Source organism: Eschscholzia californica, unplaced genomic scaffold (genome assembly GCF_041429995.1).
Source record: "Eschscholzia californica isolate CP2 unplaced genomic scaffold, dmEscCali1.0.p SCAF_2, whole genome shotgun sequence".
Lineage (NCBI taxonomy): Eukaryota > Viridiplantae > Streptophyta > Magnoliopsida > Ranunculales > Papaveraceae > Eschscholzia > Eschscholzia californica.
Window position 1 is genome coordinate 9,162,724 of NW_028238309.1, and position 20,678 is coordinate 9,183,401.

General features: G+C 37.3%; 2 protein-coding genes across 3 annotated transcripts; both read left to right on the forward strand.

Annotated features, from left to right (window-relative positions):
• Positions 1-2,085: 2,085 nt before the first annotated feature.
• LOC147555997 (vacuolar protein-sorting-associated protein 11 homolog) lies at positions 2,086-9,333 on the forward strand. 2 transcript variants are annotated; one of them, XM_086663724.1, is made up of 7 exons: positions 2,086-2,405; positions 3,627-3,650; positions 5,016-5,252; positions 5,908-6,081; positions 6,185-6,508; positions 6,594-8,375; positions 8,529-9,333. In XM_086663724.1, the coding sequence occupies exons 3-7, from the start codon at positions 5,031-5,033 to the stop codon at positions 8,916-8,918; spliced, it is 2,892 nt and encodes a 963-aa protein (XP_086519850.1). In that variant the 5' UTR covers positions 2,086-2,405; positions 3,627-3,650; positions 5,016-5,030; the 3' UTR covers positions 8,919-9,333. The 2 variants fall into 2 exon arrangements, with proteins under 2 accessions (XP_086519850.1, XP_086519851.1); XM_086663725.1 differs by having other exon boundaries at positions 2,133-2,342.
• Positions 9,334-9,439: 106 nt separating this feature from the next.
• On the forward strand, positions 9,440-13,193 carry LOC147555998 (ARM repeat superfamily protein). Its single transcript, XM_086663726.1, has 3 exons — positions 9,440-9,700; positions 10,111-12,152; positions 12,781-13,193. The coding sequence occupies exon 2, from the start codon at positions 10,707-10,709 to the stop codon at positions 12,120-12,122; it is 1,416 nt and encodes a 471-aa protein (XP_086519852.1). The 5' UTR covers positions 9,440-9,700; positions 10,111-10,706; the 3' UTR covers positions 12,123-12,152; positions 12,781-13,193.
• The last annotated feature ends 7,485 nt before the right edge of the window (positions 13,194-20,678 follow it).

The window sequence follows — 20,678 nt, forward strand, 5'->3', positions numbered from 1 at the left end:
TTCAAAAGTCTCTATAAAAGGAAATGGTTTAGACATAAATAGTGTGAAAAATTCTCAAGATTTCTGGTTCTCTAACTACACCGACAGAAAACAGAGAAGGTAATCAATTCCCAAACTATCTATCTAGTCATAAAGGAAGCAGTTCTCATCTTCATTGCTCAAGTAAGTTCTAGCTAACTCAAAAGGCAGATGATCAGATCAATCACTCGGGTGTCTCAAGTAGAGGATATGCACAAGTGGAGCTCTAGATCTTCGGGAAATGACAATCAAGTTAGTCTGAGGGAAAGCAAAACTAGTCCAAGGAAAAAACGAATTCTGATAATTATCTAACTTTTAGTTCATTATTAGTTTTGCCATGAGGTCTGGACAACCTAGTGTTAGCCGTATAGACGTCTGAGATTTCGCTTAATACATTAGGTGACACCATAAGTCGTATTAACAAACTTTTGATTAGGCTTACCCATCCTCATGGAGCTTTTAGTTGGGAAAATTCAACGGCTACTCTCATATGTCTACTTCGTCAGTGTGATCTAGAGATATTTCACATAGAAAGTGGTAGGAGGTGAATTTAGGGCGCCAACTCACTCAAGAAGTACAAAATGGTGTCCGTGTATTTTAGAGTATGAAAAAAACATATTTTAGTCTATGAAGATAACTCATTTTCATTGCAGTCCTTGCTCCTTTTAGATCTAGACCGTCGAAACAGATCGACAGTCCATATCAAATCATGACCTCCAAAAGAGAAAACCACTCTCATTTGCGGAAGAAACTTTCTCATGAGTCAATGACTCCAGTAGAACGAATTCTAGCAAAAAAAAAGTGGAGCAATGAATGAAATTCAAATCCACTGAGGAATGAATGGAAAATTTGAAAAAGTAAAGGTTATTTGGAACAAACAATGGAGTTGATCAAGGGAATCGATTTTGGAGGTCTGGCTACAAATCAATTTTAGACAGAGAGAAGATTGAGGTAAAAGGTAGCCAGGTTTTTTTTTAAGGGTTATTTCCAAATGGCCCCCAACATTGTGACCAGCTTCCTGCCTGGCCCCCTACTTTAGCAGCAATTCCCTTATGGCCCCCTTTTCCGTTATCTTTAACTTTCCGTTAGTCTCTCTCCTCCATCTCATTTTCTCTCTCTGCCACATCATTTCAACACGCCACATCATCGTCTTCACCGGCGACCTTCAAACTTTTTTTTCTCTCTCTCTAAATTTTTTTTTCATTACTCTCTCTCTAGAACAGATCTAGAGAGAGAGAGAGAAAGATTCATCACGAACAGAACCCGAACAGACCTTTGTTCGTGATGAGAGAGAGGAATGAAATTTTTTTTTTTTTAAAGAGAGAGAGAGAGAGAAAAAAAAAGTTTGAAGGTCCCCGACCGGAAATTTGGCCGGCCGGCGACCTTGCCGGTGAAGACGATGATGTGGCGTGTTGAAATGATCTGTTGAGGAATGAAATTTTTTTTTTTAAAGAGAGAGAGAGAGAAAAAAAAAAGTTTGAAGGTCCCGGCCGGAAATTTGGCCGGCCGGCGACCTTGCTGGTGAAGACGATGATGTGGCGTGTTGAAATGATGTGGCAGAGAGAGAAAATGAGATGGAGGAGAGAGACTAACGGAAAGTTAAAGATAACGGAAAAAGGGGGCCATACGAGAATTATTGCTAAAGTAGGGGCTAGGCAGGAAGCTGGTCACAAAGTTGGGGGCCATTTGGGAAATAACCCTTTTTTTAATGGTCAACGTGCCTCGAACCGTTGACGTCTAAAGTGGAAGACTAAACCTCTTACCACTCCAACCAGGGTTGTTGGCAGCTAGGGTTTTTGGTGGTGGGTTCTAAGAGATTATAATCTCGACCATTGAAAAATCAACGACCCAGATCGTTAGGTCTAAAGGGACTGTTTTTTAACGGGGGAATTACTGAAACCCCCACCTTTTCATAATGCACATTACTGAAACCTCCACCTTTCATTTATAATTACTAAAACCCCCACCTTTTTTGAATTTTCCGTCACTTTAACAGAATTATGCAATGTGAAGTGACCCAAATGGCCATTAGTTAAACAACCGCCCCGTTTCATTGACTAAATATTTGGGGCGCCTTGGAGATAAAATGATGGGGCGCTTATAACCACGAGTTCATTCTCCCCCACCTCCATTCCACGACCAGACCAGAGAGGAATTGGAAGGATTTTGACGAGAAGCCTTCATCCCCCTCATCTATCTCTCTCTCTCTAACGATTAATTCACCATGGGCATTGATACACTTTATCTCCAACCAACTATCTCTCTCTCTCTAACGATTTAGGCTTCGTTTCTGCCTGGTGTAAGAAGGTTGAGTTAGGGTTTCAGTAAGTGGTATCTCTCTCAAATCTCTCTCTCTCTCTAACGATTTTCAGTTAGGATTTCTCCAGGTACTCTCTCTCTCTCTCTTTCTCTCTTGTAATCCATTCAAACTACTGAAACCCCCTGAATTTGATGTGAAATTGAAATTAGGGTTAAAATTTTATGAACTAGGGTTTCTATTTTCTGAAATAGAAATTGGGTTTTATGCAACATAAACTGAAATCGAAATTGTGACCTTCATACTAATAGAACATGAATTGAAATCGAAATTGTGCCCTTCATACTAATATAACATAATTAAAATCGGAATTGAAATTGAAATCTGAATGAAACCAAATTTTTTATTTATGCAAACTAGGGTTTGATGTTTTATGAGATTGGGCTGAAAATGATTGTTGAGAACTAATGACAAGAAGTGGGTAAAAGCAGTTGTCAATCCTTTTAGATTTAAGAAGAAAAGTGTAGTAAAATATATGATTTTCAAAAATAAGAAAGAAAAGCCTATGGAAGGTCAAGTTTCTTCATGATATCTAGGAACTGCAACCGTTTTACTTGGTTCCTTGACAGCAGACTTTGGCCCCTTGTCTCACCAGACCAGATTTATCAATCAGATGGTCTCTTGTTGTTGTGATTATCATGATGAGATGACTACGTCTTTGCTTAGTAGATAGGGATATGTCATGTGAACGCGCACGTGGAAGCTCTATGTGAGGGTTCATATTGATGATAGTCTTAGTTTTACGATTGGAGGTGATCAAGTTAAACTATCTACCATTAATCAAGCATCTAATAGTACATTAAGGATTTCTAAATACGACTTGCATTTAGTTTAGGGAACTCCAAGATTTAGGAATTATGTAGAAATACCAGAACAAGTATTTCCAATTAAATCAAACGAAGCAATGCTTGGGCCAGCTGGCTCCTTCACGAGCTGACTGTTGAGCTTGAACTTCGCTCTCTAAGCCTTGGATGGGCTTCAATCCTCAAAGTAGTTTATAATGAAAAGAAACAGTAGCCTCCCCCAATATCTTCATGAAGTTTGTAAAACGCCTAAACTTTTTCTGCAGTCCAGAAAACCATGTGCATTTTGGATTTTTTAAAGTAGAAACTGAAGATGCATAATATACCATATAATTTTGTGCTTCACACATACTACATGGTTATTTGTTAGCATTTTCTCGAATCGTTAATGTTATATTTGATTGAAAAATGTGATTATAACCCTGATTTATCCATGTGTCTTTGTTTTTTCATTGAATTCTAATATTACTTTATATCGCTTCTTACAGGAAAAGTTGGAGAAGCGAACCCTGGTACGAGATTCTTCTTTTTTTGTATAGTATGTCGAACTCTTAAATGTATAGACACAGTTTAGTTTGGATTGTTTGCTCGATATATTTCGTTCATATTTTGGTAAACAGATTTATATGTCATTTTATGTGCATTTAAGTTTTGTATACATATGAATAGGTGCAGGTTGAACAGGGTCATGATTAATGAATATTAAGCTATTAAGATCTAAAATGCAAGAATTTTCGCCACAGATGTTTCCGTAGCATATGGATGTTCATCGGTTATAATTTTTGTATACACTTGACTTTTTGCTACGAATTACTCCATCTCAAATAAACAGCTAATGGTCAAATATTTTTAAACATGTAGTTACGCCAAAATCCAGAGCAGAAAGCTCTAACTAGTAGTTACGGCCGATCGCGTAGCGAAAAGTTCGTAGCTAAAATCTTTCGTGAGGGTCGTAGCAAAACACCTTCTGCTACGGAATTTCAAGTAATTGCTATGGCTTGTGTCTGTAGCTGAAGGCTGCCAATTTTGTAGTGACATAGTGAAAATTGAAAAATTAGTAATTATATAAATCAATCAAAAGAACTAGAGTGTAAAAAAACTACCTCCAGTTGTGATCTTGCATTTTGATACACATTTGATGAACTTGAAGAAGCCATTAAATAACTAAACTAAAACTTGTTGATGGAAGGGATGAAGTTTGTAGGGTGGTTTCAAACTTGGGTTTAAATAGAAAAAAATTGCATAAAAAGGAGCAAAAACAGAGTCAAAAGGTGGTCAAAAGGTGGGGGTTTTAGTAAGTGTATTATGAAAAGGTGGGGGATTTAGTAAGAGGCCAGGTCTGTTTAGAAAAGGTGGGGGTTTCAGTAAGTGTATTATGAAAAGGTGGGGGTTTAGTAAGTGCATTATGAAAAGGTGGGGGTTTTAGTAAGAGGGGTAAGAAAGTAATATTTAAAAATGTAAAGTTAAATCTGACGGAATTTACAAAAAGGTGGGGGTTTTAGTAATTATAAATGAAAGGTGGGGGTTTCAGTAATGTGCATTATAAAAAGGTGGGGGTTTCAGTGATTCCCCATTTTTTAACCAGATGATAATCAATGATCTTTCTTGAAATTATAAAGAAACCGATTCTCCACGCTCCAGCTAGGCAAAATTGCCGACGTGTCTTGCCACGTCGTCAATCTGCTCAAGATCGGCCTAGAGAATCGGTTTCTCTATCATATCTCTTCTCCTTTTGTTGGAAGAAGAATGTCTAGATTGTGCAGAAATCAACAAACAGATAGAGACGTTCCTTCCCCTTGGTTTAGGGTTTACGAAATTCTTAGGCTAAACTAATTTTAGATCTCAAATATAAACTAATCCATCTGATTTGATTTCAGTTGATGCGGTAGAAAATGTATCAATGGAGGAAATTCGAGTTCTTCGAAGAGAAAACATCTGGGAAATTATCAATTCCAGAAGAAGTTACTGGAAAGATAAATTGTTGTTCGAGTGGTAGAGGGAAGATTGTTGTTGGATGTGATGATGGTATGGTGAATTTGTTAGATCGTGGATTGAAATTCAATTATGGATTTCAAGCTCACGCCACTTCTGTTCTCTTCCTTCAGCAGCTCAAGGTAACCCTTATTTTTTCTTTTGATCATCTCAAATTTCATGGTCGATTTAAATTTTGAAGTTCTGAAAATGTTAGGGTTCTTGAGTTCAACTCTAGAAGTTAGTAATTTATACAAGAATGCCAAAGTAGTTTGAGTTGACTTGTAAATTTCTCCTTAACTATCTTTTGAATCTTCTCAAATAGTCAATTTATATGTTTGATAATCTGAAGCTAGTCGATTTATTAACACTGCTTAGAGAAACATTGATGTGGGTCTGAACTATCACAGGTTGTTCTTCGCATAGTTATTGGTTGGAGTGAAAATCATAATCTAGTTTGATTTTCTTTCATTTCTCAAGCGTTAGGGTTTTAGTGAAAACGGGTAAACCTGAAAACTGCAATGTTGTAGTTATTGAAGGTTGATTCAAAACAACTTCATTTAAGTTACCAGTAAGCATTTTATTCCCTGCAAAATGATGTTTATAAAAATTAGAGACGATGATATGAGCTGATACCAGTAACTCGTTAATGTAGCTAACTTAATTCAACAATGTTAGCTAGCGTCTTGCAAACTGTTTTGGGGTGAATATATTTGTTAGTAGTCCTACTAAACTGATTTCTGGATGTCTAACCATTGTAACAGATAGTTAACGGGTTTCTTGTTTCTTGACATTTAGCAACGGAATTTCTTGATCACTATTGGAGAAGACGAACAAACATCTCCACAGTTATCACCTATCTGCCTGAAAGTTTTTGACCTCGATAAGATGCAGCCAGAGGGCTCAAGCACCACTAGTCCTGATTGCATCCAAATATTGCGGATATTTACTAATCAGTTTCCTGAAGCAAAGGTATTGTTGTACTCCAGTCTGGGCTTGCATTCTTGTTTCTGATGAATAATTGAATCATGCAGAGCCTGACTTGAATACTTTCTGAAACCGTGTCATCCTGTAGATTACAACATTTTTAGTCCTCGAAGAAGCTCCACCTATATTACTCATCTCAATTGGGTTAGACAACGGTTCCATTTATTGCATTAAGGGGGACGTCGCACGTGAGCGTATCACCCGTTTCAGGCTTCAGGTGGAGGGCGTTACAGACAAGAGCAATACTCCTGTTACAGGTCTAGGGTTCCGAGTTGATGGTCAAGCCCTTCAACTGTTTGCTGTGACTCCAACTTCTGTGAGCTTGTTCAACTTGCAGGATCAACCTCCTAGACGACAAACCCTGGATCAGATTGGATGTGACCTTAATGGTGTCACGATGAGTGATCGTTCGGTACGTAGCATCGTTTTTCTCCCATATATTCTGAAGGGCACGATATATTTTTCGTTTTCTGAAGGTTATGTTTTTATATGATCAGGAGTTGATAATTGGGCGACCGGAGGCAGTTTACTTCTATGAAGTTGATGGTCGTGGTCCTTGTTGGGCCTTTGAGGGAGAAAAGAAATTCATTGGATGGTTCCGTGGGTATTTATTATGTGTTATTGCAGATCAAAGAAATGGTAAGTACACATTCAACATTTATGATCTGAAGAACAAATTGATCGCCCACAGTATAATTGTTAAAGAGGTGTCACACATGATCTGTGAATGGGGTAACATAATTCTTATAATGAATGACAAAACAGCTATTTCAGTGGGAGAGAAGGACATGGAAAGCAAGTTGGATATGCTTTTCAAGAAGAATCTATATACTGTTGCTATCAATCTTGTCCGAAGTCAGCAAGCTGATGCAGCAGCAACAGCTGAGGTACTTAGGAAATATGGGGATCATTTATACGGAAAGCAAGATTATGACGAGGCTATGTCTCAATATATCCACACCATTGGTCACCTTGAACCTTCTTATGTTATCCAGAAGTTTTTAGATGCGCAACGTATTCACAATCTTACCAATTACTTGGAGAAACTACATGAGAAGAAAGGATTGGCGTCGAAAGATCACACCACTCTTCTTCTTAACTGCTATACAAAACTGAAAGATGTGGAAAAGCTCAATGTATTCATAAAAAATGAAGATGGTGCAGGAGAACTAAAGTTTGATGTTGAAACTGCTATAAGAGTTTGCCGTGCAGCAGGCTACCACGAGCATGCTATGTATGTTGCTAAAAAGGCAGGAAAGCATGAGTGGTACTTGAAAATCTTGCTTGAAGATCTTGATGAATATCAAGAGGCACTGGAATATATTTCAAGCCTTGAACCAAGTCAAGCTGGGATCACCATGACGGAATATGGTAAGATTCTGGTGGAGCACAAGCCAGTAGAGACAGTAGAGATACTCATGAAACTTTGCACCGAAGAAGGAGAATCGAGTAGAGGAGGGACATCAAACAGCACATACTTGTCCATGTTACCTTCTCCAGTTGATTTTCTTAATATGTTCATTCACCATCCAAAGTCCCTTATGGATTTTCTAGAGAAATACACCATCAAGGTGAAAGATTCACCGGCTCAAGTAGAAATTAACAATACACTGTTGGAGCTATACCTCTCTAATGACTTAAACTTCCCATCAATGTCACGTGAAAATGGCGCTGAAGCTGTCAACCTTAGAGATAGAAGTTCAACTGGAGTAGCTAGTATGCCTAGGTCAGAATCGAAGGAGAAAGTTGTTGGAGAGGTCAAAGATATAAATAAAGAAAAGGAACGCCTAGAAAGGTTTGAAAAGGGGCTATCCCTGCTTAAGACGGGGTGGCCGTCTGATTTAGAGCATCCATTATACGATGTGGATCTGGCTATTATTCTCTGTGAGATGAATGCATTCAAGGGAGGCTTGCTATTTCTGTATGAGAAGATGAAGCTCTATAAAGAAGTTATATCTTGTTATATGCAGGCCCATGACCATGACGGATTGATTGCGTGCTGCAAGAAGCTGGGGGATTCCACCAAGGGAGGAGATCCAACTCTTTGGGGAGATTTGCTGAAGTATTTTGGTGAGCTTGGGGAAGATTGCTCAAAAGAAGTAAAGGAAGTATTGACTTATATTGAGAAATATGACATATTACCCCCTATTATTGTTCTTCAGACACTAGCCAAAAATCCATGCTTGACTCTTTCAGTTGTGAAGGATTATATTGCTCGAAAACTTGAAAAAGAATCAAAGTTGATAGAGGAAGACCATCATGCTGTTGAGAAATACCAGGTTAGCATTTAAAATTAAGTAATGAAATATTCAGAACGACAACTTACTGATTTCTCTATTTACCCACCAAATGCTTCTTAGTATTTTTAAATGATGAAAGTATGAATCCAATGTTTTTAGTTTTTAACCGAACAGCATTTCCGATTTATGCAGGAGGAGACCTTGAACATGAGGAAGGAAATCCAAGATCTAAGAACGAATGCTAGGATTTTCCAGTTAAGTAAGTGCACAGCATGCACGTTCACTCTGGACTTACCCGCTGTTCATTTTATGTGTATGCACTCTTTCCACCAACGCTGTCTTGGTGACAACGAGAAAGAATGTCCTGAATGTGCTCCCGAATATCAATCTGTCTTCGAGATGAAGAAAAGTTTGGAGCAGAATTCCAAAGACCACAACCTGTTCTTCCAACAAGTAAAGAATTCAAAAGATGGGTTTTCTGTGATTGCAGAGTACTTCGGAAAAGGGATTGTTAGCAAAACTAGTAATGGATCAACTGAATCTCAAAATTCAGGAAATTCTCTCAGCAGGACTGGGTTTTGAAATGTCCTCGTTTCTATTAATTGTTTCCGTACTTGCACCTATTATTCAGTGTCTTATTGAAGCGAGAAACCAGCTTAACCAGGAGTCAGAGCTAAAGAGCAGAAGGAAGAAAAGTGTGTGTGTTTGATGAGAAGAGCTTCTTAGAGGAAAGACACTGAAAAATGTGAAATTTGCTGACTTCATGATTTTTCCCACTATTGAGACTGGTTTTTGCAGAAGAGTGAGAATTTGGTGATTAGTGTGTTTTATTGTAATGTTTTGCTACTCTAAGATGTGATTATATTTTTATTTTAACAAGTCACTATATAGTAATTATGTGTGAGGTATTGTAACTATTGTTGATTATATTTTAATTTTGTTATCCCTATGGCTTCTATTGTTGGTATCCAAATAAATGGGAACAATTGGAAAAAAATGAAAGATCCACACTTAGTGTGTGTCATTTTAATATTTTTCATGATGACAAGAATCCAAGTAGCTTTGTTTTGTCTATAAAAACGTTTTTATTTAGGGAATTGGAAGTTTTAAAGGCTTCTTGATTACGATCTACATTAGTCGTTACAAGACATGAATTCCACCTCCTCTAAGAATAAATCTGAAACTTCAAGGATTTTGGTGTATATGTCAACACTATCAACTAGTTGGGACTAGTTGGGCAACCAAGTGTTGACGAGCTCGTGTAAGTGTTAAAGACACACTATCAACTAAACGGGACTAGTTGGGCAACCAAGTGTTGACGAGCTCGTTTAAGTGTTAAAGACACTATCAACTAGTTGGAACTAGTTGGGCAACCAAATGTTGACGAGTGTAAGTGTTAAAGACACACTATCAACTAGTTGGGAATAGTTGGGCAACCAAGTGTTGACGAGCTCGTGTAAGTTTTTTTTATTTGAATTTGTCAACGGGTTAAAGTGCCCGACACTTACAATAGAATAACTTTAAAATAAAGAATGAAGGACAATTAAATAACTACAAAAAAAACTAACTAGTAGCTAATTATATCGAACTCTAATCACGCCTCGTTTGTCTTCTCTCAATATCTTCTTGAGATCCTCCGGCATTTCTGGTGGTAACATTTCTAGTATGTCCGTATTTGGTTTCATCTTCGATAGAAAGTCCGCTGCTTGGTTGGTCTCACGGAACACATGTACAAACGAGCTCGTGTAAGTGTTAAAGACACACCATCAACTAGTTGGGCAACCAAGTGTTGACGAGCTCGTGTAAGTGTTAAAGACACTCTTCATCTCACAATATTGGAATCTTTTTTCAAATTTGCCTTGAAATAGGCGCCTTTGAAGCTCATATGGAGCGCTATTAAAACTTCCCAGTAGGTAATGGTTGGAAAACGAGGTTGGACGCCTGTTACATTTTCAATCTCGCTCTCTCTTAAGAACCATTTCTTTCTCATACTCTTGTATTTCTGTCTGTCAATTCCTAATCTGTAGCTGCTGTGGTATTTTATTTAGGAACCCTAATTACTAACCTGATCTTGAGGTTCAAGTACGATACTATTGGAGTTACTACTCGGAGTATCTGGTAATAAACTTTTCCCCTTTTTTTCATTTGGAGATTTCTCTGAACAGAAATCAAGTAGTAGTCTTTTTGTTTTAAGAGATTGAATTCATCAAATATATTAATTCAAAGTACTGAAATTCTCAATGAGGTGCTACCCTTTTGGATGATGTACACAGAAACCCTAAAAATTCTTGCAAATTATGATGTAAAAACTGATTCTTGATGTACTTCAATATAGTGGAATTTTGATATATTGTAGTTGCTAGAATTTAGATGAGTTTAATGGTTAGGGAAGAGGGAAGTCATATGGAGATGAGTACAGATTGGGAGCAAGCACTTCATCTCTATGAAGAAGTAGTTGCTTGTGAGACTGAGAGTTCACAGATAAAAGCCACAATTAAGCTCAGCCGGATTTCGATTAATGTACCGGTAAATGTATTAATACGTGCAGTTCCGATCCTCGTTGAGCTTCTTGGAAAACCCTTAACTTCAAACAGTTCAAATCCATCAATTCAAGAAGCTGCTGCTTACTGTTTGAGTCGTCTCGCTCTTCGAGACGATGGTGATTTAGCTCTAGCCATTAGTCAGTCTGATGCAATCCCTTTAATCTTGAGGTTATTGGAGGACTCTGGATGTAGTTTTGGTAAAGTTTTGATAAAATTTCTATGGAGAAGTGTTGCTTGTAGTAACCCAAATCGTGTAGTTGTGGCTAGAAATGGTGGGTTAGAAATTGTTATTAATCTGTTTGGTTCTTATGGAGATAATACAAGGCGATATTTGTTGGAGATTTTAAGTTCATTGTCGTTGTTGAGAGAGGTAAGACGGGTTATTATTAGTCTCGGGGGTCTTCCCTTTCTCGTTGAATCGGCTAAGATTGGCAACATGGTTTCTAGAGCTAGAGCTGCTCAAGCAATTGGGTTACTTGGGGTGACAAGAAGGGTTAGACGTATTCTTGTAGAGTTACAAATTATACCCGTTCTTGCCGAGTTGTTACGTGAAGGAGATACAGCTACAAAGTTGGTTGCTGGTAATGCTCTTGGTATAATTGCATCCCATATCAATTATTTAAGACCAGTGGCAGAAGTTGGTGCCATTGCTTTATATGCTGAACTTCTCGAAGGACCAGACACCATGGGTAAAGAAATAGCCGAGGATGTATTTTGTATATTAGCTGTTTCAGAAGTTAATGCTGTAAATATAGCTGCACACATGGTAAGAATTCTTCAAAGTGATAACGATGAAGCAAAAGCTGCAGCTGCGGACGTTTTATGGGATCTCTCGAGTTATAAACACTCTGTTTCGGTTGTTCGAAGCTCTGGGGCAATTCCAATTCTAGTCGAGCTTTTAAGGAACGGTAATAGGGATGTTAGAGAGAAGGTTTCTGGAACAGTTGCTCAATTAAGTTATGACAATATGGATCGAGAAGCTTTGGCTAATACTGGGGTGATTCCACTTCTTATTAACTTGTTGCAAGATGAATCAGAGGAGCTTAAGGATAATGCAGCTGAAGCTCTAATAAATTTCTCAGAGGACCCATTACTTCGTGATAGAATATCACAAGCATTAGATATCCCTTCGTTTCAGAACATACTAAATAGACTGGTTCGAACTCGTGCATCTGATGAGCATATGGTTAGAATTCTGAGGCAAATGAGTATTGAGCAGTTAACGGAACCCGAATTTGCCTAAGGATTTTGGTGATACACTATTTTGTCTCAGGTACTTGTGAATATCTTTTCTTGTTAAGTTTGATTCTTTAAATTATTGCTTGATCAGGAAAGCACTGGGTTGATTGTTATGTGATTGCTGCTCTCCAACATGATAAATAATTGAAACAGAACATCTATAGTTATTTTACAATTCTTTTCTATAACTTGTCTGTGATGTGTGATTTGTGAAGCAACACAGTCCAAAACTCTGAACACCTCAAGGAGGACGGATTTTGTAATTTACGAAACCCAGGTAGAACCCTGCTCCTAAGGCGAGCACTAGGGGTTTTACTCACAAGATATATTTATTACACAAAAAAGAACTTATTACCAAACACTAGCGCCCTTTCTGATGTCTTACCACCCTAGCTTTCACTCGACTAAGACCCGTGTTTGCTTCGGGCGGCGCTTGTTGCCTCGCTTGCTTATCTTCCGTCAAGGGTATATGTCCATCCATGGGTTCCAGATCTACCCGTCCTACTCCTTATATCTTATTTTTCTTCTCTCATTAGAATGGGGATTTTGTAGGAAAAAGGATGGTTCTATCTGTGCTATCTCTGTTGCCTTGGCATTACTTTAAAATGCGCCATCTTTCTTAGCTTACCGGATTGATTTTTATTTTCAATTTATGTTGATAGGCTTAATACCCGAACTTGCTTCCCTTACGGCGTACGCAAGGCACATGCCTCGCTCAGGAGATTTCAGACAGTCACAGGACCTCTCATTGCACAAATCTCTGATCTAAATTGATATACAAAACCGAAACTACTGTTTCCGTAGTTCCGTTCCTTCTGTTTTAAAGTCTCTGTATCAAAGACAGACTTGGGCTCTGGTAGATGTTGGGGGGCTCTTTACATACATGGTAGCTATCCGGTTAGAGACCGACCATGTTGTTTCATACAATACTCAATTGTTGTTAAGGATATTGAACTCATTGAACTCATTGTATTAATATTGAACTTCATCTCTCTCTCTAGAATCTCTATTTATATTGAACTCATTGTATAATTCATTGATTGATGGATTCTATCATTAAGTTCAATTCTATTTACTTTCTTCTCTCTTTCCAATATGGTACCAGAGCCATGAATTCAATCAATTTTCTCTTTTCTTCAATTTTTCTTCAGCTGTTTCAACTTCCGCAAAGTGTTCATTCAATCGAAGTGTTAAATAGATCAATTTTTCGATTTCATCTTCTTTTATTTCAGTAATTTTCTCCGTGTTCTTCAAATTCAGTTCGATCTGTAAGGTTTTCCTTTTATTTCATCGAAAACCTAAATAAATTTCTCAACCATCTTCTCTCTATGACTAGCTCTTCCCTTCTTCTCCCTCAAATTTCTCGCACATTAATCTTCCTACACCATCCATAAATGAATATGTTTCAAATAATTTGTTATGGAAATCACAATTTCTTCATCTTCTTCGCTCGTATGATGTTCTTGGTTTTGTTGATGGCACTATTCCATGTCCAACCAAATTCATTAGATCACTTCATTCTGATCAACCTATACCTAATCCTGACTTCTTCTTATGGCAAAAACAAGTTCAAATGGTCCTAAGCTGGCTTCTGGCTTCTTTGACAGAAGAAACACATAGTCAAGTTCTTGATTTGAATACTACTCATGAAGTAAGGATAGAATTGGAAAGATCTTACTCATCTCATTAAAAAACAAGAATCTCTAATCTGAAAAATGATCTTCAAAATCTCACGAAAGGATCAGATTCGATTCAGGTATATTTCAATAAAGCAAAATCCATTGCTTTACAATTAAAGCAAGCTTCAAAAATGATTGATGATGATGACTTTTTTACAATTAAAGCAAGCTTAAAAAATCATTGATGATGATGACTTGTGTGATATTATTCTTAGAGGTTTATCTTCTGATTTTGGCTCTTTTAGGGTTGTTTTTCCTCTCAAAACACAATATGCTACTGTTAATGAATTACTTGGTCTGCTTCTTATTGAAGAGAATCGATTACAACAAGAAAATTTTCATCTATTCATTTGACTCAAACTGCCTCTCCTTCATGAAATAGAGGTTATTATAGAGGTCCTACGACTTATTATCGAGGCAGAGGTAGGTCTGATCCTAGATATCATGGAAGATCCTATTCAAGAGGTAAATCTTTCTCTTCTTCCTCTAATACTCATTCTCCTATTATTTGTCAAATTTGTTGAAAGTCTGGTCATGGTGCTTTCTACTGTCACAACAAGAATAATCAGGCTTTTACACCATAATCACCATCTTCTCAAGATCATCATTCATACGATACTGAGTTCGAAGACCCCTTTATGCATCAATCTGAACCTATTTCTTTTCCCATTCAATCTGATGGATATTGATCTTACTATCCCATTGATTCAGATACTTATCCTTTTATTGAACACTCATCTGATCCATTCTCTACTACTGAGTTAGAGTCATATTTTCCTGAAATACACAACACGTAGTAGAGAATGGATCAGATGAGTGTTCAATAATCAAGTGTATGCAATCTGATTTGGGAGGGGAGTTTAGAAATGTATCCAAATACCCGGAAGCTAAGGACATTGGTCATGGAATTACTTGTCCACATGAACATGCTCAAAATGGAATGATTGAAAGAAAACATAGGCACATAGTTGATACTGGTCTAGCTCATGCTAACTTACTTTTAGCTTTTTGGGATTTTGCCTACTCCTGTTCTTAAGGGGATCTCTCCTTTAGAGGTTTTTTTTTTTCATGTTAAGCCCAACTATGAGTTTCTTAAGGTTTTCGGGTGCAACTGTTTTCCTTGCCTCAGACCATTCAATCAACATAAGTTGCAGTACAGATCTTCTGCCCACATATTTTTAGGCTATAGTTCTAAACATAAAGGATACAAGTGCTTTAATCCTATTACAAATCAGATTATGATATCTACAAATGTGATCTTTGATGAATCTTCTTTTTCCTATTCATCTTTCTCCTTGTCTTCTTCAAAAGTTTCTACTCATCTTTCATTCCCTCTTGCTCCTCCATCATCTTCCGATACTTCCACATCTTCTTATCTTCACCCCATGGTTACTAGAACAAGGGATGACAGTAGAAAACCTAAGGTCTATTCTACAACAGTTCAAGACTTATGTTCTGCTGATTATACTCCCACTACTTTTGCTCAAGCCTCAAAGGATCCCAAGTGGAGAAGTGCTATGTCAAAAGAGAGAAATGCTTCAATTCATAATGACATATGGGTTCTTACTCCTACTTCTCAGACGAATACTGTTGGCTGCAAATGGGTATTTAGAATAAAGAAACATGCAGATGGTAGTATTTCTAGATACAAAGCAAGATTCGTTGCTAGAGGTTTCAACCAAGTCGAAGGCATTGAATGAGCCCAGTTATCAAATATGTCTTTATTCAAATAATTCTCTCTTTGCCTGTCTCTAGATGCTGGTCTATTAGGCAGCTTGATATTAAGAATGCATTTTTAAATGGATTCCTCAAAGAAGAAGTTTATATGAGTCAACCTCCAAAGTTTGTAGATTTAGACAAACTTAATCATGTGTGTAAACTTCGAAGATCTCTCTATGGCCTAAAGCAAGCACCTAGAGCCTGGGTTGAAAGGTTAAGTCAGTAACTCAGTATCTACTTAATCAACAGTCTCAAAGACTGACACCTCACTTTCTTCAAGCTATCTTCAACTTCTGTGGTCTATATTCTTATGGCCAGCGCTTTGGGGAAAGCTAAATAGTTTCCGGGGTTTGAAATTTTAAAGGGAATATGCAAAATTTTGAAAAGTTTCCGGGGAAACATATTTTATGGGGAATATGGTTCAAAATAAAAAACTCTCCCCCTCACCTCCCTCCACCTCCCCTCACCTCCCTCCACCTCATCTTCTCTCTCCACCTCATCTTCTCTCTCCACCTCATCTTCTCTCTCCACCTCATCTTCTCTCTCCACCTCATCTTCTCTCTCCACCTCATCTTCTCTCTCTCTTCTCCGATAGGTCGCCGGCCGGAAAAAATTTCCGTCCGGCGACCATAAAAAAAAAAAAAAATTTCACTCACTCTCTCTCTCTAGAAACTCCGGCGAATTCCCTTCGCCGGAGTTTCTAGAGAGAGAGAGAGTGAGTGAAAATTTTTTTTTTTTCTTTTTTCATGGTCGCCGACCGGAAATTTTTTCCGGCCGGCGACCTATCGGAGAAGAGAGAGAGAAGATGAGGTGGAGAGAGAAGTGAGGTGGAGAGAGAGAGAGCTGAGGTGGAGAAGCTATTTTGCTTTCCTCCTAAATAAAATTGTCAAACAAAATTGACCAATTTTTGACCAAGTCTTCACACCCCGGAAACTATTTAGCTTTCCCCAAAACGCTGGCCATTCTTATATATGTGGATGATATTATCATTACAGGGGACAATTCAAACTTGATTCAAGCTACTATTGCTAATTTGCTCATGAGTCTGTCGTAACAGACCTTGGTTCCTTGAGTTTCTTTTCGGGATTAGAAGTTAGTCCAATCTCCACTGGATTAGCTCTCTCAAAAGAAATATATTAAAAATTTGCTTCTTAAGACCAACATGGATGAAGCTAATTAAAAAGGTTTCGACTCCAACGGCATCCACCTTGGAACTTAAAAGAGATGTTGGTGAACCACTTAATACTGCTGACACTCAACTCTATAGAAGTACAGTTGGAGCACTTCAATATGTTATTATAACAAGACCAAATATAGCATTCTCTGTCAACAAAGTGTGTCAATTTCTTCAACAACCTACTACAGATCATTGGTGTGCAGTTAAAAGAATTTCGAGATATCTCAAACACACAATAGATTGTCCATTTCATATAACCAGGTGTTCTCTATCTCTTACTGGGTTCTAATCAGCAACATCCTTCTCTTCAAGCCTTTTCTGATGCTGATTGGACAGGTTGTCTTGATGATCAAAAATCTACTGGGGGATTACTGATTTTTATGGGTACTAATCTTGTTGGTTGGTGTTTTAAGAAACAAAACACAGTAGCTAGATCCAGTACTGAGGCAGAATACAAAGCAATTGCTGATGCCATAGCTGAACTTATTTGGATTCAATCCTCATTTGAGCAATTAGACATCAATGACGGTCAATGTCCTGTTCTTTGGTGTGATAATATGGGGGCAACTTACTTAACTGCTAATCGCATCTTTCATAGTAGAATGAAGCATGTGGAAATAGCCTATCATTTTTTCAGAGATCTGGTGAAGAAGAAGAAACTTCAAGTCAGACACATTTCTACCCAGGATCAGTTGGCATATATACTCACCAAGCCTTTATCTTCCACTAGATTTTCTCTTCTTCGATGCAAGTTTAACATTGCTTCACCCATGTTAAACGTGCGAGGGGATGTTAAGGATATTAGTTTACCCCCTAAAGAGAGTTAGTTTATGATCATAAATTGTTATAGTTAGTTGAGAAGTTTGTTAAGATATGCCAACTCATTTTTTCTCACTATAACTAACTTTATCTCTCTCTCTAGAATCTTTATTTATTGAACTCATTGTATAATTCATTGATTGATCGATTCTACCAATAAGAAAGTTCAATCCTGTTTACTTTCTTCACTGTTTTCAATAATTGTTATGATGTTTTCTTTTTCTTTGGCCTGTTTCTTTCTGAGTTGATCTCTAGTGCGAAAAGCTGAAATCAACTATCGTACTTGTCTAGCATCGATCGAGGTTTACGGGAAGTGTTATTTGGCCGGAAAATGGGGGCTGACCACACCCATTTCTCAGGGGCATGTGGAGAGAAATGTACTTACCACTAGGAGCCAGCCACATCAACTTTCGACTTGTGACCGACACCCTTTTTCAGGCCAAATAGTATTTATCTTTTTCTCCTAGTGGTATAATAGAGAGCCATATATAAAATTTACTTTGTGATATACAGTAAGCTTAATTGTTAGTTTACATTTTATTTGATACGTAAAATTAAGGGTTATTTTCCAAATGGCCCCCAACTTTGTGACCAGCTTCCTGCCTGGCCCCCTAGATTAGCAAAAATACCCATATGCGCTTTTTCAGTTATCTTTAACTTTCCGTCACTCTCTCTCCTCCATCTCTTTTTCTCTCTCTGCCACATCATCTGTTACGCCACCTCATCATCTTCTCCGATGAAGGTTGCTGACCGGCCAATTTTCCGGCCGGCACCTTCAAACAATAAAAAAAAAAATTCTTTCTCTCTAAATTTTTTTAAAAAAAATTTGTCCTCTCTCTCTCTCTAAAAACTCCGGCAAAGGGTCACAAACAGATCGGTTCGTGAACAAAGTCTCTTCACGAACAAATCTGTTTGTGAACAGACCTTCACGAACAGATCTGTTCGTGGAGAAGGTCTGTTCGTTGAACAGACCCACCTCCGGCGAAGGCCTTTCCCTTCGCCGGAGTTTTTAGAGAGAGAGAGAGGGCAGATTTAAAAAAAAAATTAGAGAGAGAGGAGAGAGAAAAAAAAAGTTTTTTTTTTATGTTTGAAGGTCGTCGACCGGAAAATTGGTCGGCCGGCGACCTTCACCGGAGAAGATGATGAGGTGGCGTATCAGATGATGTGGCACAGAGAGACCAAGAGATGGAGGAGAGAGAGTAACTGAAAGTTAAAGATAACTGAAAAAGGGGGCCATATGGGTATTTTTGCTAATCTAGGAGTCAGGCAGGAAGCTGGTCACAAAGTTGGGAGCCATTTGGGAAATAACCCTAAAATTAATTGTTGTGTTGCCCTAAGAAGAGCCAAGAAGCAATGAAATACGCCCGTCAAATTTTGTTTATGTTGCTAGTAGACTAATGAAATGCATATTTCCTTTGGGTTATTTTTAAATGACCCCCTAATTTATGACCAGCTTCTCACCTAGCCTCTTAGTTTATCGAAAATATCTAGATGACCTTATTTTTTTACTTTTCCGTCGACCGTTAACTTTTTTTAAGACTTTTCAGGAATACCCTCATTTTAATTCTTTCTCAACTCTCTCTCTAAAACTCTCTTTCTTTAGAATTAAAATAAGACTGGTCGATTGAAGATCAGTTAAGGTATTATACTGAGCTTTCTTATATTCTTTTCATAGATCTGCTTCTGCAAATGGGTCTTCTTATCATTCAGTCTTTCTAAATACCCAGATCTGAATTGTCTTGATTTTTGTACTCCTGTTTTTTTTTTTATCTAATTTCTCTAATGGTTGATCCATTAACTTAGATTTAGTACTTTAGTCTTTAACAAGTTTGAATTCCTTTTCAAACATGAATTCGAAGTACAACTTACAACTTCGTCGTCACGAGTTTGATTTTGGGTTCTTGATGATCATGATGATTACGATGGTCATCATAATTATGATGATCATGATGATTATGATATTTTTCCTTGGCTCATTCAGTTAAGAAGATTCTTGGGAAGCAACTTTAGGATGACTATCCTTTGGTTTTTCATTAACAAAATTCGTAGCTCGACCTTTCTTCCATTTCCAAATCCAAATCTAATGAAATTTTACGAGAATCTTGTCGTTTACATAAAAACTGATCAATATATACAATTGGTGGATCATCAACAACTTTATGATGAGCTTATGCTTGAAATTTAAACTTGAATACATACTTCAAGTAATGGAAGTGATAAAGTATCAGAAGACTAAGATGAACGAGTTTTAGAGAGAAAATTGAGGGAAGGTAAATAGATGATGAGAGAGAGAGAGAGAGAGAGATGAGTATGTGGGAATTAAAAGGAGGACGTTTCTTGTAAGTCTCCGAAAAAGTTAACAGTCAATACAAGAAAAAGAATCATCTTAATATTTTTGATAAACCAAGGAGTCATTTGAAAAATAACCTAATTCTTTTCTCATAAAAAATACTACATGAAAATGAATATGTAACTTTTGTGGTAGTTTAGAGTATTTATTGTGCATTTCTAGTCTTAGTAACACTAAATGTTGTGTAAGACAATTACACAAATACAATCTCAACATTAAATATCTCGTGTGATGTCATATTTCATTAAATCTCTTCACTAATTGTACTGATTCTAAAATTTTGAATTTAAAAAAATTCTTATAATGATACGAACAATTCTTAATTATTGGCAAATGTGGCTCCATATATAATACAAAAAGTCTATTTGACCCGAATGGAGTCCAAATTGTGTCTGATTTGCTGACGTGGCATGACACATCAGCAAATCAGACAAGTTGGCATAAAAAAAATGGAGTTAAGTCCCTATATTATTTCGCTTAGGCCCCTTCTTTTGACAGAAGTGACTTTTGGTCTCTACAGAAATTCAAAAGCTGCGACCAGATTTTGTCTCTCTTTTATTCTTTTGCTTAGGTCCCTATTTCCGATAGAAGTAACTTTTGGTCCCTGTAGAAATTGAAAAGCTGCTACCAGATTTTGCATTCCTTTTCTTCTTTTGGTTCTTATTTGTTTTGAGAAACCCAACTTAGGGTAATGCTTTATAAACCAACTAAGGGTAATGCTTTATAAGACTTCATCTGTATATTACACATATTTCGTGTAAAGTTACTCATCATTCCAATAAAAAACAAATGTTCATTGAACTAACTCATTAACTA

Excerpts from the sequence above, each read along its gene's own strand:
- LOC147555997 (XM_086663724.1), top strand. The coding sequence starts at position 5,031 with ATGTATCAATGGAGGAAATTCGAGTTCTTCGAAGAGAAAACATCTGGG. Across the intron at positions 5,253-5,907 it reads TCTTCCTTCAGCAGCTCAAG|CAACGGAATTTCTTGATCAC; the intron begins GTAACCCTTATT and ends CTTGACATTTAG. Across the intron at positions 6,082-6,184 it reads ATCAGTTTCCTGAAGCAAAG|ATTACAACATTTTTAGTCCT; the intron begins GTATTGTTGTAC and ends GTCATCCTGTAG.
- LOC147555998 (XM_086663726.1), top strand. The coding sequence starts at position 10,707 with ATGAGTTTAATGGTTAGGGAAGAGGGAAGTCATATGGAGATGAGTACA.